The sequence below is a fragment of the Dryas octopetala genome, chromosome 4 (assembly GCF_963921425.1).
Source record: "Dryas octopetala chromosome 4, drDryOcto1.1, whole genome shotgun sequence".
Lineage (NCBI taxonomy): Eukaryota > Viridiplantae > Streptophyta > Magnoliopsida > Rosales > Rosaceae > Dryas > Dryas octopetala.
The window spans coordinates 12,036,714-12,063,873 of NC_141369.1; the positions used below are offsets into that span (position 1 = coordinate 12,036,714).

At 37.7% G+C, this 27,160-nt stretch overlaps 3 protein-coding genes across 6 annotated transcripts; 1 reads left to right on the forward strand and 2 right to left on the reverse strand.

The window, feature by feature from the left end:
- The first annotated feature begins 5,597 nt into the window (after positions 1 to 5,597).
- On the forward strand, positions 5,598 to 11,039 carry LOC147286880 (uncharacterized). 2 transcript variants are annotated; one of them, XM_086239384.1, is made up of 6 exons: positions 5,598 to 5,854; positions 6,162 to 6,401; positions 6,522 to 6,695; positions 6,890 to 6,996; positions 7,777 to 8,102; positions 10,256 to 11,039. In XM_086239384.1, exons 1-6 carry the CDS (start codon positions 5,741 to 5,743, stop codon positions 10,837 to 10,839), a joined length of 1,545 nt encoding a protein of 514 aa, XP_086095510.1. In that variant the 5' UTR covers positions 5,598 to 5,740; the 3' UTR covers positions 10,840 to 11,039. The 2 variants fall into 2 exon arrangements, with proteins under 2 accessions (XP_086095510.1, XP_086095511.1); XM_086239385.1 differs by having other exon boundaries at positions 6,165 to 6,401.
- A 144-nt stretch (positions 11,040 to 11,183) lies between these two features.
- Positions 11,184 to 14,467, reverse strand: LOC147286881 (Snf1 kinase interactor-like protein). Of its 3 annotated transcripts, none has more exons than XM_086239388.1 (3): positions 14,113 to 14,467; positions 11,719 to 12,047; positions 11,184 to 11,634 (listed from the first exon to the last, which is right to left on the reverse strand). In XM_086239388.1, the coding sequence occupies exons 1-3, from the start codon at positions 14,222 to 14,224 to the stop codon at positions 11,431 to 11,433; spliced, it is 645 nt and encodes a 214-aa protein (XP_086095514.1). In that variant the 5' UTR covers positions 14,225 to 14,467; the 3' UTR covers positions 11,184 to 11,430. The 3 variants fall into 3 exon arrangements, with proteins under 3 accessions (XP_086095514.1, XP_086095513.1, XP_086095515.1); XM_086239387.1 differs by having other exon boundaries at positions 11,719 to 12,065; positions 14,113 to 14,466; XM_086239389.1 differs by having other exon boundaries at positions 11,719 to 12,069; positions 14,113 to 14,462.
- A 4,410-nt stretch (positions 14,468 to 18,877) lies between these two features.
- On the reverse strand, positions 18,878 to 25,419 carry LOC147286882 (uncharacterized). The gene is made up of 8 exons (XM_086240842.1): positions 24,601 to 25,419; positions 24,254 to 24,475; positions 23,936 to 24,157; positions 23,516 to 23,840; positions 21,995 to 22,084; positions 21,274 to 21,345; positions 19,967 to 21,181; positions 18,878 to 19,170 (listed from the first exon to the last, which is right to left on the reverse strand). The coding sequence occupies exons 1-8, from the start codon at positions 25,417 to 25,419 to the stop codon at positions 18,953 to 18,955; spliced, it is 3,183 nt and encodes a 1,060-aa protein (XP_086096968.1). The 3' UTR covers positions 18,878 to 18,952.
- Between the last annotated feature and the right edge of the window lie 1,741 nt (positions 25,420 to 27,160).

The window sequence follows — 27,160 nt, forward strand, 5'->3', positions numbered from 1 at the left end:
ATACCATAAACCATCCTGGAGCTAATCACACTTATGGACAATATTTGTAACCTTCTTCAGCACAAGTTTATATTTTGCTACCGAGGACATAACTTCTAAATGACATACATGTTATGTTCACTTATTTTCTTTTAAGGACATAGCTTACGATCATCGGCTTTCTCAAAATCTATTAATTATGATCAGGCCACAATTGAAAACCTAAGATTTATTAGTTCCCGTCCATCCCATGCTAGCTCATGGGTAATTGTACTTTGTTGAAAAAAAATGTGGCTTTTTTTCATTGATCACTCATTCCTTATAATTAAGAAAAAAAAAAAACTGTAATTTCACTAAAGAACATAAAGTAGTATGAGTTGCGGATCCGGATCCTCTCCTAAGCTAGCTAATCTCTTAACTTGGCTAAGCTTTTTATTTTAAGATGTCACGTGTCTATTATAAAATCCTATGGTCTACAATAATTTGAGATTTGTTTTTCATTTAAATTGTAAAATATAAACCTTTAACTTTAGAAAAAATAAAATAAAGGAAAACATGAACCTTTTTTTCCTTATGAATTCGTCTCCTACACATAACCCTTGGTTACCATGGTTTGTTTTCTTTCTCGGTAAGTTGTCCCTCATATATATATATATATATATATACAGGCTCCTTCTGTTGAGGTATACCTCAACTTATTTATGTTGAGGTATAACCTTGTTGGGGCCCACACGAGTCGTTTTGTGTCGATCCGAACTGTTCAATTTTTACATCTCCATTGATAGATTATCCTTGCAAAAAATTAGCCAAATCGGAAATCATTTGCCTATCTAACTTTGATCAAACAAATGGACGGTTTCATCGAAAATATTTGATTCGTCCATTTATTTGATCAAAGTTAGATAGGCAAATGATTTCCGATTTGGCTAATTTTTTACAAGGATGATCTATCTATGGAGATGTAAAAATTGAACGGTTCGGATCGACACAAAACGACTCGTGTTGGCCCCAATAGGGTATACCTCAACATAAATAAGTTGAGGTATACCTCAACAGAAGGAGCCTGTATATATATATATATATATATATATACAGGCTTCTTCTATTGAGGTATATATAGGCTTCTTCTATTGAGGTATACCTCAACTTATTTATGTTGAGGTATGACCTTGTTGGGGCCCACACGAGTCGTTTTGTGTTGATCCGAACCGTTCGTAAGGATCATCTTCATTGATAGATCATCCTTGTAAAAAATTAGTCAAATCGGAAATCATTTGTCTATCTAACTTTGATAAAACAAATAGACGGTTTCATCGAAAATATTTGGTTCGTCCATTTATTTGATCAAAGTTAGATATGCAAATGATTTCCAATTTGGCTAATTTTTTGCAAGAATGATCTATCAATGGAGATGTAAAAAATGAACGGTTCGGATTGACGCAAAACGACTTGTGTGGGCCCCAATAGGGTATACCTCAACATAAATAAGTTGATATATATCTTAATAGGAACCTGTATATATATAGTCCATTGCTTATTGCTCATCCGAACAAATTTAGAGAGGCAATAAGCCTGGAGTATAGGTCTTCCTGCATAATGATTCTATTTTTCTTGGATTTGATTTCCAAAGAGTGATTAGAACTCGAATTTCAATTATTGGGTATTGAAATTCATGTGGCACAAATCATATTAAGAGCATATTGATGAAATTCATGGAAGTATAAATTTGCAGAGAGAAACACCTCTCCAGTCTCCACATGTGTTCGTATGACTAATCATCTCGGCATAACGACAAGTCACATAAGGCTTAACATCATGTCGTTTGGGCCTAGGCCCAAAGACTAAGCCCTTCCTAGGCTCTTGGGCTCCTAGCCCCTGACCTCTTAGGCTCCGGCCCTCTGGGCTCCGGCCTCCCAGGCTCCGGCCTCATAGGCTCCGGCCTCCTAAGCTCCAGCCTCCTAGGCCCCGACCCATGTCAACCCACTCGGATCCTCGAGACCGGTGACACGTGGCGCTCCCACAGTGCAAGTCATCACAAGGGACACGTGTCATCACCGGATTGGTTGACACTCTTCCAAAGGTACTATAAAAGAGGTACCTTCTTGTCACAAAAGGGACAACTGAAATCATTATTATACTATTCACTCACTCTGCTCTCAGATCTCTCTGAACACTGACTTGAGCGTCGGAGGAGCTTTGGCCGGCACCACACCGGTGCCCTTCCCGCTCACTTTTGTGTACCTGTGCAGGGTGCTCTGGATATCATTCTCTCTCATTACTCACCAGTCGGACCCAGCTACCCGTTCCTGCCCCACTTCGACGTGTCATCCACTCAGTGGTGGGTCAACGGGCCTACGTGGTTCGACTCGACGTTGACTGCTCTACCATTTTTGGGCATCAACAACATGCACTTGTTGTATGTCTCTACAATTTATTCTGATACCTCGTGTAGCCTTTCACAATTCAATTAGGGCTTTGCAACCACCACTGCCTCTCTGCACATCCTCAAACAAACCCAGCTTACAGAGAAAAGAAAAATTATGGCAGCCAAAGAAACGTAATCATCCAAAGAAAAAGGCCAATAAAATTGTTAAACTCATTTTTTTTTTCCTCTTTTTTACTTCCCCTAATTATTGTAGACTATAAGATCTTATAATAGCGTATGACATCTTAAAATAAAAAGCTTAGTTAGATTAGAAGATTAGTTAGATTAGGAGATTAGATAGCTTAAGAGAGGATCCAAATCCTATGAGTTGCAATTGTGGACATTGATTTTTGAACATGCATTTGCTTTCATCACGGGTCTTGATATGTAGTGAAGACTGAAGACTGAAGACCATCAGTTTTATATATAAAGAAAGAAGACAGCAACTGCGCAGATAGCTTAGCATTGCACTTGATGGGCTTTGTGCTGTCGTTAACTCGTTATGTAGTTGACTTTGAAGTTTGAAATAAGCACTTGTAGACCCGGTCCACTAAATGGGCTTTACCCTTACCAAAAGGTTTGATTTTGGGACAATGAGATTAAATACTAAATCATAAAAGTAATTTTTCATTTTAATTATTAAAATATTTTGGGGGTTTTTTTTTTTTAAAGTCCAATTCACATATAAAGCTGATAACCCAGCCCACTTGCTACAATACATTTTAGCTCAATCCAGTTTAATGAAATGCACATAACCCATCGAGTGCTAAGTACTATTTATTGAGCGCTTGAAAATTGTCACTATCAATAGTAATTATTTCTAATATGCGACAATAACTATTTGAAGATGCATAAAAATGATACTTGTTGATATCATTGATGTCCTTTATTACATAAAACATGTTAAAAACTAATTAAACCAACATAAAACATACAATTCAAGCTTATGAAGTCACATTCACCCGTGTTATAGCATAAAAATGACTATTATTAATTGTCATTATCGGATAGTGGCAATTTGCCCAATTTTTTTTTTTTTAAAAAAAAAACTCATAGAGACGCTTGGCGCTGTGAGTTTTATTTGTAAAAAGTAGACTTATTTATCATTGTAACATTTTAGGTAAGTTTGTTTATCATTAAAGACTTGTAAAATAAATTTTAGAATAATTTACTATAATATTTTAGATTTGATACCAGTTGAAATTAAAGATAAAAGCAATTGTGAATCGTTTTTTGTGTTTGTGTGGATTAGTATGTAGATGTATGCATATGTGTTATGCAGTTTGGAACAACTTTTAATCTAGTTACACAAGAACCAAACTTAAAGCGAGTTTCTAGTTTGACCTTTGAAGCCAAACGGTCTTATTAAGGTTATAAAATGAGTGTCACATTGAATACATTAAACCAATAAACAATAACAATGTTAACAATTTGAAGTTCAATCTATCACATTGTCTAAAATTGGAAAAAAGTATCATATTAAATGATAGAATTTGAGCATCTAATTCGGCCAAAATCAATTGGTAATGGGTGGAGAGACCCAAAACCTTACAAGCATATATATTAAACTCTAGTTTTCGATATAAGACATTATTTCACATTACTCTCAACACGACCCTACATATGTGACGATCTCAACAACATACATATTTATTTCGAAGAAATGGGCGTGTCCAAGGCATTTACTTTCTGCATGGTTGCTCTCCTTCTGTGCTCGATTTACATTGAAACGACCAATGCCACTAAATCTTAGTTATGGCGCCGCGCGAAAGGACAAGCCCAAACGTTGTACGTGGACAAATTGCCTACCTCCACCATATAATAGAGGTTGTGAGAAGGAGCAAAGGTGCAGGGGTGGCCGTAAATTCAAATAAGCCTTCAGATCAAGTTTGAAGGTTTAATGAAGAGGTTACTACAAAGACACAATCAACTTCAAGCCATTTTTTTAAGGATTCTTGGTGTCGAGCACTTGATGATTTTTTTATATATCTAACAAAAAATAAAAGAACTTTGTATAAATATCATTTTGGTACAATTTTAAGATTAAAACGGTCTGGCTACTAGTCAATTTCTTTTTTTTAGAGAAAAAAGGACGCCGAACGCTTGTCTTATTAAAAAGTGGACCGGCTTATATTAAATATATTAAATATTTTCGTGTGGGACATTTTATGCTGAAAGGTCTCTATATTTGTGCTTTTAAAAAATGGGTAGTTACATATTTCACCCAAAAATTGTATCTTGTTTAACACTTTTGTCCCTAAATTAAAATTTTTGACACTTTACCCACAAACTTAGTTTTGTTAAACACTTTACCTCAAAATCGTTAAAAATCAGTTTCTCTTTTAGTTTTATGTAGCACTACATTGGCACCGTATAGCATTCTGCTTGAGGGCATATAATTAGCACGGAAATTTCCTTAAGACAGAAGATCACATCCACATTTACTGTCAATTACCAAGAAATTGAAGTTATCCCATGATCCATTGACTCCTTCCACATTTAGACTGCGAATGTGGGGTGTCAAAAAATTTCATCTGAGGTAACAGAAAGTGAAATTATATATAGATTAACCCTTTAAAGAAACCCAAACGTTTAATGTGGAAGTGTGAAACCTAAAACAATCTCGTTTTAATCCTAAACGCAAGGTAGATCCTGTTTCAAGGGACGCTACTTTGAATTTGTTTCCTTAAAAAAATTAAAATATCTTCTTGTCCTGAACAAAAAGGCAAATCCATTTATTTAAATTATCCATTGCCAAAAGAAATAAACCAAAGCAAAAAAGAAAGTCGACAAATGCGTGCTGGGCTGAAGCTTATCCACAAGGACACGTAGACACACTCCTTTGGATTTTCCAAAGTCTTACGCGTCAAACACACCCAACCCAACTCATCCACCACCCGCCCAATCACCAAGCGGCAAAGCCCTCAGAGGTTTCTCGATGTGGGCCCTACTATTTTATCCAAATCTCTCGCACGTGCGCGCACGTGACTTTCCTATCCCAACAGAGAACCCCAAATCAGCTGACGCCACGGAGATCGAGGGTATTTACATAATTACCCGAACCATTTCTTACTTTCTTGCTAGTCACTAGTCACGTGAACCGCACGTGACAGTCGTCCAGGTGCCTCTCTCTCTCCTCTTCTGTGTTTTAAAAGGAAAGGAAACACAACCACACGGGGTTGCTTCGTTTCGTTTGACGCGAATTTGTGTCAAGATTTCATTTCAAGCCGGCGAAAACTCCGAGTCAACTCGGTGACTGGGTTTTTGACTTATTTTTGGCTCGTGTTGTGTGACTCGCTCTGTTACTGCAGCAACTGGGAGGTAGAAGAAGAACCGATGGTTCAGTTAATGAGTCCGAGAAAGGTGGCGGTGAAGTTGGATGTCGATGAGTCGTCAGACACCCGACTCGGTCCGAGTCACAAGCGACTCAAACTCGACTCGTCTTCACAGGTATGTGCTTATCTCTTCTTGATTTTAGTTTTCATATTACGTGATTGACACTCTGTTTTTTGGTTTCGAGAAAGCTGAGCAAAAGTTGAACTCGTTTTGTTGCTCTTCTTGTTGGTTTATGATAGTTTGAGCTCATCAATAATTTCTGATACCCATTAGCATAAATTGAATTAATTTACTTTCCTGCACTTTCTTAGCAACCAAACAGATTAGAAAGTCGTTTTATAATGTTTTGTTAGCTAGAGTTTGTGATGTACTGACCGTTAGCTAATATAGCTAGTTTCTCATGATGTTTGTGTCTCACCAGCAGAGGGGTTCGGGACCTGGTACGGACCATCCCCTCGATGAGCCGAGCCCACTCGGTTTGCATCTCAGAAAAAGTCCATCCCTTTTGGATTTGATCCAAATGAGGCTCGCTCAAGAAAACTCTGTTAAATTGGCAACTCTAGGCAAGAAAAATCACAAGGGAACTACCGCTCCCGGTGCTACAGATAAGCTCAAGGCTATGAATTTTCCGGCTTCGCTTCTAAGGATTGGGACTTGGGAGGTATAACCCACAATTCAAAATGGACTCATATTTCCCAGATTGAACTGGTTTTCTGTATTCGATTTTGTTTTATGCATTTATTCTTGATGTTGGTTTGAAGTATTATTGATTTGGTTACAGTATAAGTCAAGATATGAAGGAGATTTAGTGGCGAAATGTTATTTTGCAAAGCATAAGCTTGTGTGGGAAGTTCTTGATGGTAGTCTTAAGAACAAGATGGAAATTCAGTGGTCAGATGTTGTGGCTCTCAAGGCAAACTACCCGGATGATGGACCAGGGACTTTAGATGTAGTGGTAAGTTACATGTTCACGTCATTTTCCCCCCAGGAATTACACAGACATGCACCTTCTGAGATTGAATTTGGGAACTCATCCTCCACCCCTGTTCTTAGGGGAAAGGGGTGCTAGGAAGCCAAAAGGCCACAGGCTTACGTTCATAATTATATGCTATGCTTGTTATGGTAAATTAATATTCTTTATTGGTGCAGCTTGCTAGACCGCCTCTTTTCTTTAGGGAGACCAATCCACAACCTAGAAAACATACGTTGTGGCAGGCAACGTCAGATTTTACCACTGGACAAGCCAGCATAAACAGGTTACATATCTAACCTTATAGTCATTATTTAAAGAAATTTGCTTCTTTTACCATGAAATTTAAAAATGGCTTGAAGTATCAATCTTTGTCATACTGTTGCTGGAGTTTTAACATATGTATACCAAACATCAGTGTGAGGTAGTTATTATAGGTATCAAAAAGTTTAGTAATCTGAGTAACGTATAAAAAGGTAAAGGATCTTTAACTGACCAACTAGAATTATGAGGTAAAAAATTATTTAGTTTGCAATGCAAGTCTCACCAACACATTTTGGCATAGCTGCAACCACTTACAATTTGTAAAACTTCCATCTGGAGGAGCATCCCAAATAGTCTTTTGCACAATTGAAGGAGCATGTAAAATGGTGCCTGGGTTGCAGATTTTCTTCTTTTGAAAAAAGTGAGAATGAGCATCATTCCTCTTGTCTAAGAATTTTTTATCTGCTATGTTGTTCTTTGCTGACCCATTTCCATTTTCTTTCTTTTGATTACTTTATTGCAAATTCTTGGTTGTGGTCCAACTGTTCCAAATGTATATTTGTGGAATATTATAACATGACATATGGTTAATATTAAGTGTTGTTATTTAATTGATGCAAACCACATCTAGGTTCCCTGATTTGGATGTTTGGAAAAGTAATTACTAGCAAGTGCTTTGGCATTATTTTACTCATTATACAGGGTTGATCTAGCATATGCAATTGATTATGCATGCTGTTTCTAGGTGTTATTGTTTGGGTTCCAAATTTGTAATGTGATTTGGTCCTTTCTATTGTCACAGGCGACATTTTCTGCAGTGCCCGCAAGGCTTGCTTTTTGGAAAGCATTTTGAAAAGCTTATTCAATGTGATCCTCGTCTCAACTTCTTAAGCCAACAGCCAGAAATTGTTTTAGAATCTCCATTTTTCGATGCTAGAGTTACAGTAGCAGATGAAACTGATGAATATAGATGCCCGTTTGGTTCAAAGCATGAAGAGGGACCTGCTTTATTTGGTTTGCAGGATTCAGCATCACCTTCTGGAGCTCATTCTTCTGCATCTAAAAATGAACAAGATTTTTCTAGTAGAGCTCCTAATTATTCGCGGGAAATTTCTTCACCTAGCTCAGGTAAATCCATAAACCCATAAACCCATAAATGAAAATTATGGTGGATGTGGTGTTAAATAACTAACCATGTATCCACCATTCTTTATAATCAAGCTCTGATGAAATGAAAAATGAGGCTTTCATCTTATAGTATTACTAATTGCTATATTTCGACCCAAAATTACTGTTGCTAAATTGATAATAATCTCAATTCTCACACACTCAAATCTCCCAGGACTTATGCTATTATCTTATATTTTTGTGCTCAAGTCTTCATTTCTGTATAATTTGGTTCTGTTTTTGGGTGACAGCTTCATATTTTTCATGTTGTCATATGTTGAGTTAGTATGTATATAGGCTTTTTATCAGCAATGGTCCCTGAACTATTGTTCAATTATTAATGTGGTCCATCCAACCATTTCTAGAGAATCTGTCAAAATTTGTCATGTGCAGTGCACATGACCCTTTTTTGAGGGACATTATTATCAAACCCTTCTCTTAACTATTTCTTCTCCCACTCCCTTCGTGGTCCTCTCCTTCCCCCCCCCCCCTTCTCTCTCTCTCTCTCTCTCTCTCTCTCTCTCTCTCTCTCTCTCTCTCTCTCTCTCTCTCTCTCTCTCTCCTCTCCTCTCTCTTTAACTCTAAACCCATGCTGAAATTGCAGTGCGATTGATCTTCTCCCTCACTGCTAAACGCCCCATCTCTCCTTAAATCTCACTGTATTTGAAAATTCAGAAAATATAATTTATGTATAGAATCAAATTCTCTCTTGTTCAGAGTTATGAGATGTTTTTGAGTTGTTCCAAACTGAATATAAGCAAAGGATAAATTTAAGCACTGGAAGCATCAATTCCTCAGACACCCAAAGTGCACCTTCACTCACCACGCACTTCTTTTACATACCCAAATCCATATCATCCAAAATAATTACAACAAATTAGAGCACATAGCCACCATCTCTTACACATAAAAATTCCTAAACCCACAGAAAACCATCCAATACTTTCTTTTATTACTCATCCATCTTAAGTTTCCTATACATAATCGAAATCCACACTTTTACTTTAAGGATTTTATTGAGGAGATACAATCTTTAGATATGAAACTAAGTAATTAAATTCATTATTTGGTCAAAAAATCTTAAAAGCGCCATGGGGACCTGAATTTGCCTTTCCTTGCTTTCCAATGGATTGAGTTGATGTGGGTACTAGATAGGAAGAAGATGAAATGTCTTCAAATTTCTTATTTGTATTTTTATTGATGTGGGTAAGGGATAGTTCTCTCTCTGCCTTTTTATTTGTATTCACAGTTCAGAAAGATAGATGTGAGACAGTAGGGAGAGAGAGAGGGGAGGAGAGAGGAGAAGAGAGAGAGAGGGGGAGAGGAGAGAGTGACGGAAAGAATGGGAGGAGAGATGAGAGTTTTTTTTTTTTGGTAAGTGAGAGAAAGATGGCATTGTTTGATCACATTTGAGTGATTGTGAACTTTGGGGACTACATTGATGATCGGGAAATAGTTCAGGGACCTCTAGACTCTAGTGATAAAAAGCCTGTGTATGTATGGTTAGTTCCGTCTTTGGATCAGTGAATAAAATGAAGAGTAGTCACTTACTAACCCCTTGCAACAGAAATTATTTTTTGGACCAAGCAATTAGTATCTCTAAGCTGGTAATTGAAAGTAGCTGAGTGTTGATGTGCAATATAATACTGAGGCCACCAGAGCTTACAATTAATGGTGAACACTTGAGATCATTTGCGGAAAAGCATTAATCAACTGAACATTGGAGATTTCTAATGATATCCTTTTTCCTTTTCTTTTTTGTTTGTGCAAAGTTTGATTTGTATTATATAAATTTGGTATAAATGTGAGACAAAGCTGGTGGGTAATTTGTTATGACCTCTTAATCTTTAGGATGCATGTCCATGGAATGCTAGTGTAAGAGGAATGTTGTGAATGTTTGATCTGTTTTAAGCATGTGGTCTTCTTGTATCTTCTTTCTCAGTTCCATTATGCTATATAAACCTGTTAATCTCTGTTACTATAAATCTGCACCCAAGATTGTTCGTTTGATGATGCTGTATTATTGCAAGACATTCATCATTTGTTGGGAATTTTGTTATGGACATGCACTGCATTTGTTCTGGGTTTAACCTAACCCGTCTTTTTATATGTAGTAATGGACACACCTGCAATTGAAGAAATTGGGAGCTTTGGAGCCGAAACCTCAAAGACGGTTAGCAATTTCAATAAAATCAAAGTGCCTGGACTTCCCTCGTCAATGTCAATGAGTGACCTAGTAAGCCACATTGGACATTGCATTTCTGAAAAGATATCTGGCACTCCCTTGCTTCCTGGCAAGGAGGGACCTAGCAGAGACATGTTGGAGGAGATTAATCATTACTTGTTTAATGACTCGCTACTCACCTTACCCTCAGATGAGCAGTGCCTCATGTCAAGGGTCAATTCCCTTTATTGCCTTCTGCAGAAGGATCCTTCTACAGCACAAAACATCCAAGCCAAAAGCTATGACAATTTAGATGTAATTGATTATGGGAAACCAGCTGGAACGAACTCCGTTTCTGCATTAGCCTATGAGAGTAAGCTTGTAGAGGGTTTTCCTGCACCCAAGGGTGAGTCAAATGATGATTCTGACAGCAAGGAGGGACCAGCAATGCCGAGAAGGGACTCGTTTGGGGAGCTTCTTCTTAATATTCCTAGGATAGCGTCTCTACCCCAGTTTCTTTTTAACATGTCATAAGATTATGACGAGCCAGATAATGATCTATTGTCCCCAACTAGTTTTGTAAAAAAACATAGAAATCCAAACATCTTCTCTCCATCTGTGAATACAACAGTTGCAGGCTGTTACTAAAATGTGTACAGCGTAGGGATTCAGAAATGTATGTTGATGAAGAATCCTGATAGGTTGATTACGAAAGCCTGGTGCGTTTTGTATTGTATCTTAATCTCTATGGTGCGTTTTGTGCTGCCTGAGTATACAAGTGTTATTTTATAGCCATGTGATTCTTGTGCAACACCCTTGTCTTCTCTGCTATAATATATGGGCAAAGAAATAGACTCCAAAGGACACACTGGTATATATAACTTGACTAAGAAGTCATTCATTCTTTGGAGGTAAATATTAAACTTTCCAAGATTTGTGGGATATATACTACAAGTCTATAATATATGACTTTGCAAGACTCAAATTAAAAAATAAGCATGTGCAAGGAACTTGCACTAAGCACTAATTAACAGACCACAGTGGTATATCTATGCATGTATAATTGCTTCTACTTTTTCCGAGCAAATGTACAAAAAGAATAAAATAAACAAATGAACAAAACAATTATGGTTCATCAGGGCCTTCATCTCCCACGGTATCATCTTCTTGCAACATGTTCATTAGCATGGTAACCTGGTCCTGCAGCATTGCATTTTCTCGCTCCACGTCTGCGCGTTTGCTTCGCTCTTGCAGGAGCTGGAGTTGTAGGTGTTCTAGGCACTTTGCATCCTCTTCCAATTGCTCATTCAGCCCATCGATTTCCCTATCCTGAAAAAAATAGACAATAGCAGTTGAATACATTGCAAAACCACTCTCTGATTGAAAATGAGGCGAGGTGTTTGGAAATGACACCTTTCTGTTCATTTCCTGAACGGCAATCCTCCGCATTTTCTCAACAACATCAACATTAACTAGCTTTCGCTTTTTTCCAATCAGCCAGCCCTTGGGATAGGCTGTGTCATCAAAGTCGGGTGGCGGAAGTAAGGATTCAGCTGACGGGCGTTTCCCATTGATATTTGTTATAGGGTCTAAGGGTTCGAAAAGAGCCTTTCGACGTTCAGAAAGCTCAGGAGCTGCAGTTGAGTCCTGCATCTCCTCCTCGGTCACAGAGTACTCTTCCTGTTTGTCGGGAGTATTATTAGCAGTGTCCTCTGTTACCTTGTCTATATTCCTCCCGCTAGCTGTTGGAAACAAGTTACCTTTCTAGTGCTATTCGAAATTAGAGATGCAGCAGATTTGTAAACTAAGGAAGCATCAAAAGTTCAAACCACAATAGATGGTGGCCCTATTTACTCTAAATTATGCACTGTATAATATGTGGAGTACAATAACACTAGTCACTTCACTATACAAAATGTGAGGAAGCACAGATTAGAACCACACCACACCATACATATATAATTGCATATCAGTTGCATGCATGTTTTTTAATTCACTAAAAAGATGATGAATGAAAGAGTTGGGAAAGCCTTCTACATACTCTCTCTCTCTAATTAGAGAGAAATAGTCTCATAGATGAAGACTCTCTCTCAAAGACGGTCAATGTTTTAAACTCAAATTACCAATGGCCTACTGGTATATAGTGGCATGGGATTGTAAGATATACATCAGAGTGCTATCAAGGCATTGATGGGGAGCAGAGCCTATAGGAGCTGGGTTTTAGTTCCACTAAACTTCAGATGGATTTTAAAGAAATGTGTACATCCTCTACACTACATGAGAATGGTGAGAATACAGATCTGAACACCTAACATTTCTTTAAGCCCAAAATCTTCTAAGCGAGCAAAACACACATTCGTCCGAACCCTACAAAATATTTACTGGTCTAATAGTATTCTCTCCATAAGACGTCCCAAGTTCGAATCTCTCCTTAAATGGATTGAACCCTAAACAGGTTTTTTATCATCAAGTGCAATCATGCCTGTCACCTGATCGACAAGACAATTAAAAAAGAAAAAAAGAAGAAAGGCAATATCATAATGAGCAAGGTAGGTAAAGAGTCCCATCATGAACAACTGTAACAGAAAATCTTGTATAAATTTAAATCTAGGATTTTCATGTTTCTTCCAAAGAATTGGGTGCTGGAATCCTGGGTGCCAATTACTAGGCAACAATAGTTGTATGATACACTAAGGTACAAAAAAATAAATTAATGCATGATTGCAAATTTGCAATTTTAATGTAATCATATATACAACTAAATATAAGGTTTAAATTAGAAAATTCTAATTAATTATATACAATTTGTAACAAGTGGGTAACTCAACCATGGAAGAGACAAATTTGGAAGAGTAGTTGATGATAACCATACCACGTGGACTACACAAATTGAAATCATCATGAATCAATGAAATTTGTCCACAGAGTAAAGTTTTTTTTTTTTCCATTTTAGTTGAAGGAGACGGACTTGAACTTTGAGCATATTCTAATATTGTGTGGAGAAATTTGTCCATATGTAAAGCTTGAGAGAAGGAAAAATCAGTTCTTGTTTTATTAAAACCATGGAAATAGATTTTTTATTCATTTAAAACAAAGTATGGTCACATTTGGGTACATAAAAAATTATGTTAATGTTGTTTATTTATAGTCAATACATTTGGGGAGACAAAAAAACACAAATGCCAAAATAAAGCGTCATCGTTTGAAGATTACAGAAATAAACCCTTTGAACACGTGAAGATTGCAGGCCAAAAAAAAAAAATGAAAATGAAATTTAATGTAATTAAATACATATAATAATGAGAGAGAGACTTGTGAGTTGTGAGAGACCAATTTAAGCGAACCAAACCAACCCCAGTAAAGTAACGTACGAGCAAAGTTAGCAACTCCCAATTAACTGTTTTACTTATACGTCTCTCTCTCTCTAAACCAAAGGACTATTTTTTTAAATTTTTTAATGCATATTAAAAGTTTAGAACTGTTCAAAGATTTTAAAAAATGACAATATGAACTGAGAGGGATATTGGGTATATGGTAGAATATATTCAGCTTAAAAAATGATCAACAAAATTGCTAAAAAACACTATTTACAAAACCAGATATGAGCCTCAGAAGCATTCATCACAAAAAGGTGTTAACTTGTGCATAATTGGGTGGGTATGTATGAATTAACCATATATGCAAACATCACAAACAACCAATTCAAGCAGCTCAAATTCTTCATATGAATGAACTATTCTATTCTACATATATCTGCAAGCATGTTGAGAAAAAGAGAGTGACAGAAATTAAGAAAGAAGCTACTACCTGATCTCTTTCTGGGTTTCCAATCAATCCTAGTGGAAGAGATTGGAGCAAATCCTTCCAAAGCCCCTCCATCAACCTTCTTCCCATCTCTATTAATCATCTGGTTTTCCATGGAATTTAGAAATTAAGAAGAAGAAGAAGAAGAAAAAGAGCTGCAAACCCCACCTTTAATTTGGTTTTGGATTAATTCAGCATCAAAGTCTCAACAAGAGAGATAGAGAGAGAGAGAGAGAGAGAGAGAGAGAGAGAGAGAGAGAGAGAGAGAGAGAGAGAGAGGGAGATTTATTTTGTTGTTGTTTTGGGTTGTGTTTTTTGGAGCTTTTTTGTTGGTTTTTGATTGTTAGCTTGAAGTTCTCACCTAGAAGATAATTGTTGGGTCGATCATTACAATGGGGGGAGGACCATATGGGTTGTTTGACGGTAGAGATTTGGCATTTTGGTGGACAATTTGAGGCAAACAGTTGTCCCCTTTCTTTGCTATGTGGGTCCAAGTCATTTTCTTACTTTTTTTTAATGTTCTGTTTAATTTTTTTATTTTATTATATGTTATATTAGAGGGTGTCAGTGTGGTTTACTTGTTTTTTATTGCTATGTCGGTTTTTCAACTCCTAGCATAAATCTCAGCCAAAAGAAAACTTTAACCAAAATTTAGAAGAACAAAAAAAATGTTCTTCTAAGTTGCCCATTAATGAGAGCATATGCTTCTGTGCACGAGCATTTTTCTTCTTGGAATAAGTAGGAACCAATGAACCATTACCTAGCAACTTTTCGCTTTAATAATAATTGGGCCCTCTGTATCCAATAGGTTGGGTCCATGGGCTATGGGCTTGAGTTGAGTTTGATGATGGATGGGCCTTCTAAATGCACCCCAAACATTAATACACCCATCGCCCAACACCTCAAAAATTAATTCAAGAACTTCCAATTTCATCTATGCGTAATGCATTAACGAACTATAAAAAAATGGAGGCGATTTTTGCACTCTTTTTTTCTCCGTTTGCACTTCATCTCTTTATTTAATGTATTTTGTATATTTTTATTATATATTTTCTAAATCTACCCTTTATGGCTGTTGAATTTTTATTTTAATTATCTTCCAGTAATGATTATTTTTTCTTAAATTCTCTCATCATTATTAAAAAAATAATAATAAGTAATTTTCTCTCCCTCTTGTTGTATCTTCTTCATATTGTATCTCTTTGCCTTCTATCTTCTTCATATTGCATCTTTTTTCTTTTGTGAACCAGTCTTATTCGTGCTTTCAATCATCATTCTATACTTTCATTAGGAAAATATTTAGCCTGTCATATTTTTTTTTTTGTTTTCTTCATGAGGGTCATGATTTATGTGAACCAATCTTGTACGTGCTTTCAATCATCATTCTATACTTTCATTAGGAAAATATTTAGCCTGTCATATATTTTTTTTCATTTTCTTCATGAAGGTCATGATTTATGTATCTTCTTCTTCTTTTAATGGTGAGTTTTGTGTTATGAAATTAATTAGGGTTTTCAATTAGTCCACTCCTTCATTTTGGGTCTTTTGACACTGCATAGCAACCACTACTAATTTGTAGCATGTTTGATTTTTAAAAAAATGAATGTCACATGATAGCTTATTAAGAAAAGAGAGCTAGGTGTACTATATATCAAGAAGACGAACAGAAGTGTAGAGGATTACATAAGTTTTTCTTCCTTTTTAAAAAGAGAGTTATAAAAATAGATATATATTATGACAATTTTAAAAAATTAAATGTGTAGGACTTAATGTTGCATATGTGACATTCTATAATTAAAAGTTAAAGGGTATATGTGAAAAATAAATAATAAAAATATATACAAACATTTAAAAAAATAAGAAGGAGTGCAAATAGAGAAAAGAGGAGTGCGAAAATCACCTCCCTAAAAAAAAAAATAATAAATTACTCATAAACTCAATTTTTGAAATATTTTTAATTAAAAATTCAGCCAATTAAAAAATATGTAAACTATTTAAAACCCCCAAGTTTGAACTTGGTTATTTATAAACCTCCACCCTTAATAAAACTATTTCCCAACCCCCTATTGGACATTTAACCTCTCTCAAAACCCCCTAGTCAACCTATACCCAGCTAGATTTGACCCCCTCTATTTTGAAAATTCCGATTATAATCCTTGGCTATTGAAAATCAGTTTTGAAATTTCATTTCTCATTTTCACTCTCTCTCTCTCTCTCGCATCTCTCCCCTGCTAGCGAGAACTCACATTCGCCGCCTCTGTCACCGGCGCGTGGCAGCGTGTCTGGCGGCGGATGAAGGTGGTTTTTGGCCCGTTGAACTCGCCTCTCTCCCCTCTCTTCCCTTGGTATTCGTTTCACCCAGAAACACCCTGAACATAAAACCCAGCCCGCGCACAGTGGGTCAACGCCAACAGCTTTCGCCGTTTCCGGCGACTTCGCGGCCCAACTCCGGCTCAGAATTCTTCCTCTCATCGAGCTCGTCACGATGGTGTGCTCCGATCATCGATCCATCTGAGTTCTCGCGTCACGTTGAGCCCATGATGATGGTTCGCATCGTTGGCTTCTCCGGCGGTTCTCGGGCCAATTTTGGTGGTGTTTTCCGTCGATCCAGGTATCAATCTTTGTCCCTTCGACCTGCTCTTGCTATTGGTTGGGTTGTTTTAACTCAAATCTTGGTTTTCAGGTTGGGCTGCTGCTGCCACCGCTAGATCTGCCACTTGTGGCGGGGGGTTGGGTGTTTTTTTTTACTGTTCAGCCTCCTCCGAATCCTAAAAGCTCAATTTGAGGTCCGAGAATATTTTTGGGTGAGTTCTGTGATTTTATGTGTGTTGATTGGGGCTGGGTAGCCACCGTGCGTGGTGGTCACCGCCCGACTCGGCCGTTGAACGAACAATTTTGTGAACCTTGTTTGATTTGTTGAACTGTCTGGTCTTAAACAGGTACTTCGGCGATTGAAAAGTGCAACTGAATTCAGTAAATTCAGTTTTAGTTTCTTTAATTAGTGCAACTGTGTAAATTCAGTTTCACTTCCTTAAACAGTTTCAGTTTGTGAAACATGAGTTTTAAATGAATTTTGAATGAAATTATGGTTCTGAAATATGATGAATCAAATTTGCAGGTAAAAACAAATCAAGGCAGTGGCGACTGTCGTGTACTCGCGACGCATGAGGTGATCGGGTGACGTTGTCTAGGGTTTCAGTTTCACTAAATTCAATTTCACTGAATTCAGTTTCAGTGCACTCAATGAATTGAATTTGAATTTAATGAATGCAATGAAATTGAATTCAGACTAAAATTGAATTCAGTCTATAGTGAAACACTGAATTGATATAATTGTTATTTTTTGTCAAGTAAAGGTGTAATTGTTTTTTAATTAAGGTGTAATTGCATTTTAGTTAAGGTGTAATTGTTTCATCACTTAATTCAGTTTCAGTAAGTGAATTTATAACTGAATTCTTCAATTCAATGTAACTGAATTTCTGAAATTCAGTTTCAGTGTAACTGAATTCTTGAAATTCAGTTTTAGTGTAATGAAATTCAATTTTAGTGTTTGATTTTAGTTTTAGCGAAATATTGAGTTTTAACAAAAACTTCAATTCTAGAAAAAAAAAAAAAAAACAGTTTCACCAAAATTCAGTTACAGTGATGTCAGCGTGCGTCAGCATGTCTTGGAGGGGGGAGTGGGAAAAATTGAACTGGGATGGGTTCTGAAACTGTTTTCATGGGAGAGAGGGTCTGAAACTGTTTTCGTGATGGAGATCGTGGAATATTTGTTTGTGGGTTTTTGGAATTTTGTGGGCTTCTGGCAATTTGTGGGCTTCCAACGGTTCTTTGGGCTGTGGGCTTGGTTAATGGCATAGATGTAAATTCTAGTAATTATGAAGCCTAAACTATTGGTAAGATGTGTTTAGGGTGCGGCTGGTTTGTTGGGTAATGGCTGGGGGCGGCAACAAATTTTTTGCTATAATTGGGTGGTATAAATTACGGACTATTAAAAAATTAAGTTTCAACCCAATCTGTCTTTGTATGCGGACGCGGAGCAAAAAAATACACAATCGAGCACTCGACTAGACACCGAGGGCTCGACAGCCTACTGAGCACTTGGTGCATTACAGATGCATCTTTTTGCTTGTAGATGCTTATTTTTTGCTTGCAGATATATCTTTTTTTGCTTGCAGATACATTTTTTTTGCTAGCTTTGACAATGTCCACCGAGCGCTCGGTGGACAATTTGAGTTTCTACTTAAATTGTGAACCGGTTGAAGTTTGACTTAACTATCTTTCTTATTTTGAGCTTTTAATTATAGGACAAAAAATAAAAAAACGATCATGACTGATTGTCAGCCATCTCCGAAAACAAATCACCCATTGCTGTAAAACATCAAGATGGGGTCGTCGTCACCTATCTCTAGCCATTGAACAGCAAAGTAGTTGATTTGAAACTAGTATGACTCTTGGACAATTGTCATTATGTAGCATTTGTTGTTAACCATGCAACATTTGTGACATTTTGTTTTTTGGTAAGCGGGAAGGCCAAAGGCCCAATTTGTGATAATCACACGTAACCAACACAAATACGGCAAAAGCATGATAGAAATTTGAGATGATATAATCCTAAAACCTTTAAAAGGTTGTTTAGTATATACAACTTTTTAATGGTTTATATAGCTATGGACCAAATCACCTTGCCAGCCATATGTACAGTTGATGAATTTAACCTACATATGGTAAATCCTATCCAAAATTTTCACTTGAATCTTTCCCCTATTTTCGACTAATTTGAACAAAATTCAGAGAAGAAAATCATATCAGGAATTTGCAAAATTAATAAGCACGGCTAGATTCAACTCTCGCCGATGGCACAAGGAATGCATGGAGGACTTTTAACTTGGTCTTCAGGGGTGATAAGCTGCAAGCAGTGGTCATGAAAGGTGTGGCCACATGGTAGAACAGCAACAACGGGTGCAAGGGTTGGCAGGGAAACAGGGCCTTCTGGTGTGAAGGAAAGATCTCTCTTGCATATCAAGCATTTGTGCCCAATTGGATGAGTTCGACCAACACCTGCAAAAGTGAGACTTTTTACTATCATCACGTATATTATAGTATCATCCATGTTATCATTAACATCAAAATCATTATAGTATCAGATTATTTCCAAAACAGGTCCAGTAGTGTAAATTGCAACAAGGCCTCAGCGATGCTTGAGCCTTCCAAGCTTAAAGGTATATGTTATGGTATCAGATTATTTCAGACTATCAGGTGCAGTTCTATAAATTGCAAAACAAGGCCTCAAGTTTGCTGAACTCATAATCCAAGCTTGAAAAGTATGCTTGTCTGAGCATAAACAACATCGGAAAAACCAGATATGCCAGATCAAGGCCTGCCATGCGATGATCCTACAATTTAAACTTAACTTAAGAGGTGGAAGAATTAGGCATGAGGCATAGGAGATCTTCTATTCATGGATGATCAGGTGCTTAAGAAAGTACATTGAAATCATTATTCCTTCTAAAAAAAAAAAAGAAACTGAAACAAAAGAATGATCTGAAATGCCTATGCATAGCCTTGACAAACAAGACCTGGCATGACCGACTCATACTTCCAAGACATGTGGTCTCATAAAACGTGCCAGAATGGATTGAGTGGAAACAGCAGTAGAAATGTCAAGTTCTTGATACTCACAAGACAAGTAAAGCAACACTGATATTACTAAAGACAAAATTTTGATATTCCCAAAAATAGCCATTTCATAACGGTAAAGAATATGGTAAGAAGAATAGATAAGAAGTAGGTTTTTAGAAAGCTAAAGACACACTTAAAGAAGAACTAGTTAATTTAAGAAAGCATCAAGCTATACCTTGCCATTTTATATGGAAAGATGAAGCAGTCTGGTGTTGGGGTGGGAAAGATGGAGAAATCTGCTGGGAGAATGGGAGTGATGAATAAGTCTGAGAATTTGGCGGGAGTGGGGAAGCAGTCCAAGAATTCCGTGGGAGTGGTGGAGCAGTCCGCGGTTGGGATGGGATTGGAGGAGCAGTCTGGGGTTGGGATGGGAGTGGTGGAGCAGTCCGGGGTTGGAATGAGATTGGTGGAGCAGTCCGGGATTGGGATGGGAATGGTGGAGCAGTCCGGGTTTGGAATGAGATTGGTGGAGCAGTCCGGGCTTGGGATGGGAGAGGAGCAGTCCAGGGTTGGGATGGAAGTGGTGGAGCAGTCCAGGTTTGCAAAGAGATTGGTGGAGCAGTCCGGGCTTGGGATGGGAGTGGAGAAGTCCAGGGTTGGGATGGGAGTAGTGGAGCAGTCCGGGGTTGGGATGGGAGTGGTGGAGCAGTCCGGGGTTGGGATGGGAAGGGTGGAGCAGTCCGGGGTTGGGATGGGAGGGGTGAAGCAGTCCGGGGTTGGAATGGGATTGGTGGAGCAGTCCGGGATTGGGATGAGAGTGGAGCAGTTTGGGGTAGGTGTGTGAAAGAGGGAGCAGTTTGGGGTAGGCTTGGGAGTGATGTACTACTTGTACTTTTGGCTTTGGGTGGAAGAAATGAGGCAGTCTGGGATTGGGGTGGGAGTGATATAGTAGTTTTGGCTTGGGATTGGAGAGAGGGAGCAGTCTGGGATAGGGGTGCGAGTAATGCAGTACTTCTGACTTGAGTAGGAAGAGACAAAGTATTCTGGGACAGGGTTGGGAATGGAGTACTTTTCGCTTGGGGTGGGAGAGAGGGAGCAGTATGGGATAGGGGTGGGAGTAATGCAGTACCTTTGGCTTGGGGTTGTTGAGACCAACTGGTCTGGGATAGGGATGGGAGTGATGTAGTACTTCCGGCTTGGTGTGGGAGAGATGGAGCAGTAGGAGCTAGGACTGTGAAAGAAGTGGCCTTGGATAAATTTGGGAGTGATGAAACACTCAGGAACGGGGATGGAGCAGATGGACCAGCGGAAGATTGAGTTCTTGTCTTTATGCGTTGAGCTCGGAAAGTAGCTGCTGAGGGTTTTTCTGCACCCCTCTTAAGAGATGTTCCAACAAAAGCACTAGAATCCTGAGCAGTCGTATTAAGTTTGGTAACTGGAATTTCTTCACCTAAAGATTGTGCAAGGCATCAGAAGGATAGCATAAAATTATAGAGGTTATATCCAAGCATGGTCCAAACTCAAGAGTATAAAATTAAGTACCAGTCATCATGGATCCAGAGAGATCTGTAGAAGACCGAACAGCACCAATGACTTGAGGTTGACAATAATTACCTGAAAGTAGCCATCAAATGTGTTACAAAATTTCACACCATTATATAAGATTACTTGGTTGCTGACCTGAGTGTCATACAGTGGTAGTGTCCTAGACTACTACAAGTTCTGGATCAATATTGGAATCATAGAACTCCATGTCCGTTCACTTATACCTATCCGTAAATTAAAATTTCACAGGCAATATCATGCTTTTGTTGACATCATCATTTTTAGCCATCTTCTTTGTCTTTGGTACTTATTTATCAATCAGCTATAAATGAAACCATGTGACAGTACAAAAACATGACTATGCACTGTGTACAAATAGCAGCTCACTTGATTACTACACTTGACTAAGGCAACTTTCCTGTCAACCTATTTGGGTTTTCTTTTAAGTCTATTGAGTACTGAAAAGCAAAAAATTTTATTTTTATGAGGAAATTATAGTTTACAGGATAGTATTCATTTATTAGAAAAGCACAAAATCTTATTATGATTCAGGTCCACAAAAGATGATGTGTTCCTACTTCCTAGCCTAAATCTCAAAAAAGGAGGAAATGTTTACATATATATTTGCAAATAAACATTGCTAAAGTTTTTAATTTTGTTTTTAGAAAAAAAAATACACTTAAACATTGCTAAATTTATATAGGTGGGATGGCCTTACTTGCTAGCTGGCTGAATCTGAATTCTCCTGGAACATTACCTCTTTCAGAAACTTGTGCAGCAATACCCTCATTAGCTGTGAAAGGCTTCCCTAAAGAGAGTTGCAGAGTCAGTCAGCAGGGAAGCTACAGAAAATGTAAAATTTTAGTAAATCTACTATTTGACATAAACATTTGAAAGTTGCGATAACCAACATCAGATAAAATGGTTTTGTCGCATACAATTTCTTAATACTAATTATCAACCACTTGGTCAGTTTAAAATTACAAACATTATCAGATAGATGAGAGATAAAATTGGGCATGATTCGACTTAATTGTGTGCATATCATGGTGGCTGAACTAACCATGAAAAGGACCTCTGGTCAAGGCTATGAGAAAAGACTATGATCAATTAGCTCATTACAGAAATGATTATACTCAATCCTTAGTTAAGATTTGAATGAGAGAAAACTATATAATCAAACTATCTTCTCATTGCCTGTAGTTCCTATAATGTGTTCCTCAGAGACAATGATGGATCATGATTAACACCTAATGGTTTCAATCTAGCATAAGACTAAGAGAACCATAAATTAGTTAACCTGCACATATATGAATGATTTAGAGAAAATGCTATTACTCAAAGCTTCAACAAGATTATAGCATCCCATAACGAATGTTGAAAGAAATATAACAAAGTGTCAAGTAGAAGCCATGAAGTGCATTCTTTACTTACACTATAAGCTTAGAATGATAACGAAACATTGATATCTGATGTGGAAAAATATGTTTCGTCATCAGGTGTACAATGTGTCTTCCTTAACATAATTGCTAGTTAAAGTCCACACTCACAGACATGCAGAAAGATAGTACATTGGTAGAGCAAGTTAATATGACCTTGATATGTCCTACACATGCTCGTCGCATGATCCATCTCTGTAAATAAGCTAGATCAGTGCTTACATCTGGCTAACTAAGATCGACCTTAGGGTAGTGACCAAAGGTCTAAAACAGATGGACATGTGTTGGCTGACCTTACTGATAAGCTTAAATGGAATCCATCCCCCCAACCCCTGAAACTGGACAGCTCCAGTCAAGAAGAGACATCTTCTACCAGGTCATGGTGAGGTAACCCAACCCAGTAAGATTCCCTACTGACCAAATCTTGGCCATGACATGACGCTCCACCAAGTAAAGCCAAATCCACCTAAGCCTTACTCTGATGGTCAAAGGATCCCATGTGCCACTAACAGCCAAAAGGGTCCTCGCCCTATATGAGTTCATCCTCAACTACGTAAAAAAGGGAAAACCATTTTGGACCCTCTAAAACTTTAAGCTTCATTTGGGTATCTGTTGCACCCTCTAAAACAGTACTCCACGATGTGACACTGGCTTTTCTTGTAGGCCATTCTTGCACATAAACAATATCAATGTAGAAAATACCAGTCTAGAAGAGAAACTAAAACATAGAACTGAAAATTTCCATTTTCTAATACATCAAAAAACTAATGGAGAGCTCTATGGAAGTATTCCAAACTCACCAGAATGATCGTGTAGGGAAGTGCTTCTTGTGACCCCAATAGGAGGAAAAACCATTGAAGAATCAGAAAAGAGGTTCCTCGTAGTTTCTATATGATGCCTCTGTGACTGGCCAGATACTGGCAGACAAGTACTCATACTCAAAGAAGATGATAATGGCAACCCAGATGCCCTGCTCCATCCTGAATCATGCAGCCCAGCTAGGCTGCTACCAACTGGTATTAAAGGTACGGCTGGGTAGCCCTGAAGGCCGTTATTAGAATCAATGTATGCAGGTCTCGCGTTCCCTGGCATAAGAAAATGATGTTGCTTGTCGACTTGTGGTGTCTGCACAATATAAAGTGGATTCTGAATCAACCAAGAACTAGAACTGGCATCATATATACAATTATATTATTATTAATAGAAGTCCAGCTACCCACATTGTTTGCTATCAAGTTAAATTCACCCACATTGTTCTGAAGACAAGACAAACCAGCAGCTAAGTCAGAGAAAGGATTCAAGGAAGATACAGCTGGGTAGCCCTGAAGGCCGTTATTAGAATCAATGTATGCAGGTCTCGCATCCCAATTCCCTTCAACTCCAAGACAAACATTCCCATTCCCCGGCATAAGAAAATGATGTTGCTTGTCGACTTGTGGTGTCTGCGCAGCATAAAGTGGATTCAGAATCAACCAAGAACTAGAACTACTATCACATATATTATATTAATCATTATCAAAAGAAGTCCAGCTACCCACATTGTTTGTTATCATGTTAAATTCACCCACATTGTTCTGAAAACAAGACAAACCAGCAGCTACGTCAGAGCAAGGATTCAAAGAAGATACAGCTGTGTAGCCCTGAAGGCCATTATTAGGATCAATATATGCAGTTCTTGCATCCCAGTTCCCTTCAACTCCAAGACAAACATTCCTGTTCCCCGGCAGAAGAAAATGATCTTGCTTGTCTACTTGAGGTGTCTGCGCAATATAAAGTGGACTCAGAATCAAACAAGAACTAGAACTAACATCATATATATTATTATATTATTATTAAAGGAAGTCCAGCTACCCACATTGTTTGCTATCAAGTTGTATTCACCCACATTGTTCTGAAGACAAGACACACCAGCAGCTACGTCAGAGCAAGGATTCAAGGAACTTCTGTCTGCTTTTAGACTATGGAAAGTATTTGATTGAGGAAGGACAACCCTTTCAAAATTATCAAAAAAATTTCTTCCCAATATATTAGATTTAGATAAATCCTTTGTCTTCCGTCCAATTCCGAGGGTTAGGAAATTCCCATCAAGTATTTCTGGACAATCCTCTTGAACTTCACTTATCATGAAATTGTTATTTGTTGCAATTTCGACACCATCTAAGGTATGGCTTAACACAGGTATGCTACCTCCATCAGTTACGAAATTTCTAATTAGCTGAGGCCTACCTGCATTACTATTTACTTCTCCACCCTGAGGCATTTGAAGCAAATTGACATCAGAAGCAGCATTGACCAAATCATCTGGAGGCACTGAATAATCAAGAGTATGACATTGACTAAGTTCAGTTTTGTTCCCTTCCAAGATCGGTGTATAACCCTTCCCATATACAGAATGATTGTCAAACATGGGAATTTGAGAGTTGATGAATGGAGTAAGATCAGTCATCAAATTAATACCAGCCATTGGCATTTCCTTAGCATAAGGGTCAGGACTTTCATGCATGTCTCCCCAAGGAAAAAGAGAAAATGGCGTCGTTGCACATGGCATGGTTATATCAGCTCCAGCAGCATTACCATTGTTAACAGTCTCCCCAAAGTGAGCAGCTTCATTCCTTTCAACAGGGGTTTCAATTTCTTTAATCCATTGTAATGGTGAAGTAGAGCCAGGGGGCTTGTCTTCATGTTTCAACTTATCATTTGCCATTGTACATTTAAGTGCTGAATAAAATTGAAACAGAAAGAAACATTAAACAAGCCCATTTTTAGTAGAAGATATAAAAACCTACTAAGAAATCATTTATTTACTTTTCATTATTTGTAAGATTTGACGGCTAAACAATGTAAAAACAAAAGTGAGGAGCTTGAAATTTACTGATAATTACAGACATTGATAAACCACAAAACCATAAAAACCAAACAGAGGGACTTTTTAGGCAGATCAAAGATCAAAGAATGCCAAACTAATTCACTAACGAGGAATTATATGATTGGTATTTTATGAATAACAGATATGATCATGCTAAAACAAGAATTAATTATATACGACTTTCGTACTCAAAGGTTACATTCTCTAAGAATGTGTTATAGAGTCTGACACAACTGATAGTGTGCAGTTCATAAACCCAAAGGAAACTCTTAATGTAATATCTTATGCCCACCTAATATAATATAAATATCTAACAAACCACAAAGTTATGAGTCCTCCAACTAGTACATCACACACACCATTAAAACCCACAAACCAAACCCATTGAACTCACAAAGCAGAAATGATGAAAAACCAAACAAGATACCATTCAAGACTTAGAAAACTTCAAAATCTCAAAGAAACCGGACTTTTGCCTAAAATTTCGACGAACCCACAAAACCAAACACAGAAAAATCCACACAGATAATAACTCGAATCCTAAACAACCCAAAAAAGAAAATTGTAAAACAAATAAATAAAAAGTAGAGTAAGAGTGTGACTGACACCCACCAATATATCAAAATTAGTCACTAAAGGGTTCCCTCTCAGATAAGCATTGGAGTACTTTCTTGGAGGTGCTAGGTTCGAAAAAAAAGGCACCAAAATTGCACAAGAAAAGGTCTAAAAATCAATTGGCCGATAATATAATCTTTATCAAACTCGAAAAGAAAAAATCGAATCAAAGAAAAAAAAAATGATATTTCATCTTTTCAAGGTAAAACTGGAAGGGATTCTTACCAGTGATCACTGATGGGTGCGCTGAGAGAGAGAGAGAGAGAGAGAGAGAGAGAGAGAAGTTTGGGTTTGGCGCTGTTGAGGAGATTTTAAAGGATTCGGTGCGGGGTCCATGTGGCTAAGCCCATTGCGCCACGTGGTGTACGAAGGGGTCTAGATTTGCCTTGGTGGCAGTGTTCAATGGAATCGTGCTGAGAGATGAACTAGCCACACAGCCAATGGAAGGACGTCACGTCTTTGAAAGTGAATGGCATATTCGTTATTAAGTGGACTTTGTGAGGGTGTCCTTAATCCTTATGATGTTAATGGCGAAAGTGCCCATAAGGTTGTCATATGGCGTGGTCAAAACGCAAATGTTGCTAGAATGGAGCGTCATGCTAGTGCCACAGGCCTTGAAGCTTGATATTCCGACCCGGTCCGGCCCGGGTTTAACCTTGCTCAACAGCCTCAGGCCCTCAACTCATCGCGAGTCGGCACTCCAACTGGTGTGGGCCGTTGGGCGTTGGCCTTTTGTGGTAATTTTTGTTCATCATAATAAGTAATAATCTTAACACTAAGGGTCTGTTTGGTTCACAAAATTGATTTCTTGAGAAATCAATTCTTTTGTATTTTTCGGGGAGAAATGAATGTGAAATTTCATTTTCTGTGTTTGGTAATCTTGGGAAAGTAAACTAGAAATTACTTTTTTATTTTCATTTTCATGTTTGGTTGTACAAAAATTGGAAATGAAAAGTGTTAGTTT

Bases quoted from the DNA above. Each gene is read 5' to 3' on its own strand.
- LOC147286880 (XM_086239384.1), top strand. From the start codon at position 5,741: ATGGTTCAGTTAATGAGTCCGAGAAAGGTGGCGGTGAAGTTGGATGTC. The intron at 5,855-6,161 runs GTATGTGCTTAT...GTGTCTCACCAG, and splicing joins AACTCGACTCGTCTTCACAG to CAGAGGGGTTCGGGACCTGG. The intron at 6,997-7,776 runs GTTACATATCTA...CTATTGTCACAG, and splicing joins GGACAAGCCAGCATAAACAG to GCGACATTTTCTGCAGTGCC.
- LOC147286881 (XM_086239387.1), bottom strand. From the start codon at position 14,224: ATGGAAAACCAGATGATTAATAGAGATGGGAAGAAGGTTGATGGAGGG. The intron at 12,066-14,112 runs GTAGTAGCTTCT...AGCACTAGAAAG, and splicing joins GAAACCCAGAAAGAGATCAG to GTAACTTGTTTCCAACAGCT. The intron at 11,635-11,718 runs GTGTCATTTCCA...TATTTTTTTCAG, and splicing joins TTCAGGAAATGAACAGAAAG to GATAGGGAAATCGATGGGCT.
- LOC147286882 (XM_086240842.1), bottom strand. From the start codon at position 25,419: ATGGCAAATGATAAGTTGAAACATGAAGACAAGCCCCCTGGCTCTACT. The intron at 24,476-24,600 runs GTGGGTGAATAC...TATATTGCGCAG, and splicing joins TGTCTTGTCTTCAGAACAAT to ACACCTCAAGTAGACAAGCA. The intron at 21,182-21,273 runs GTACTTAATTTT...CACAATCTTTAG, and splicing joins CTCTGGATCCATGATGACTG to GTGAAGAAATTCCAGTTACC.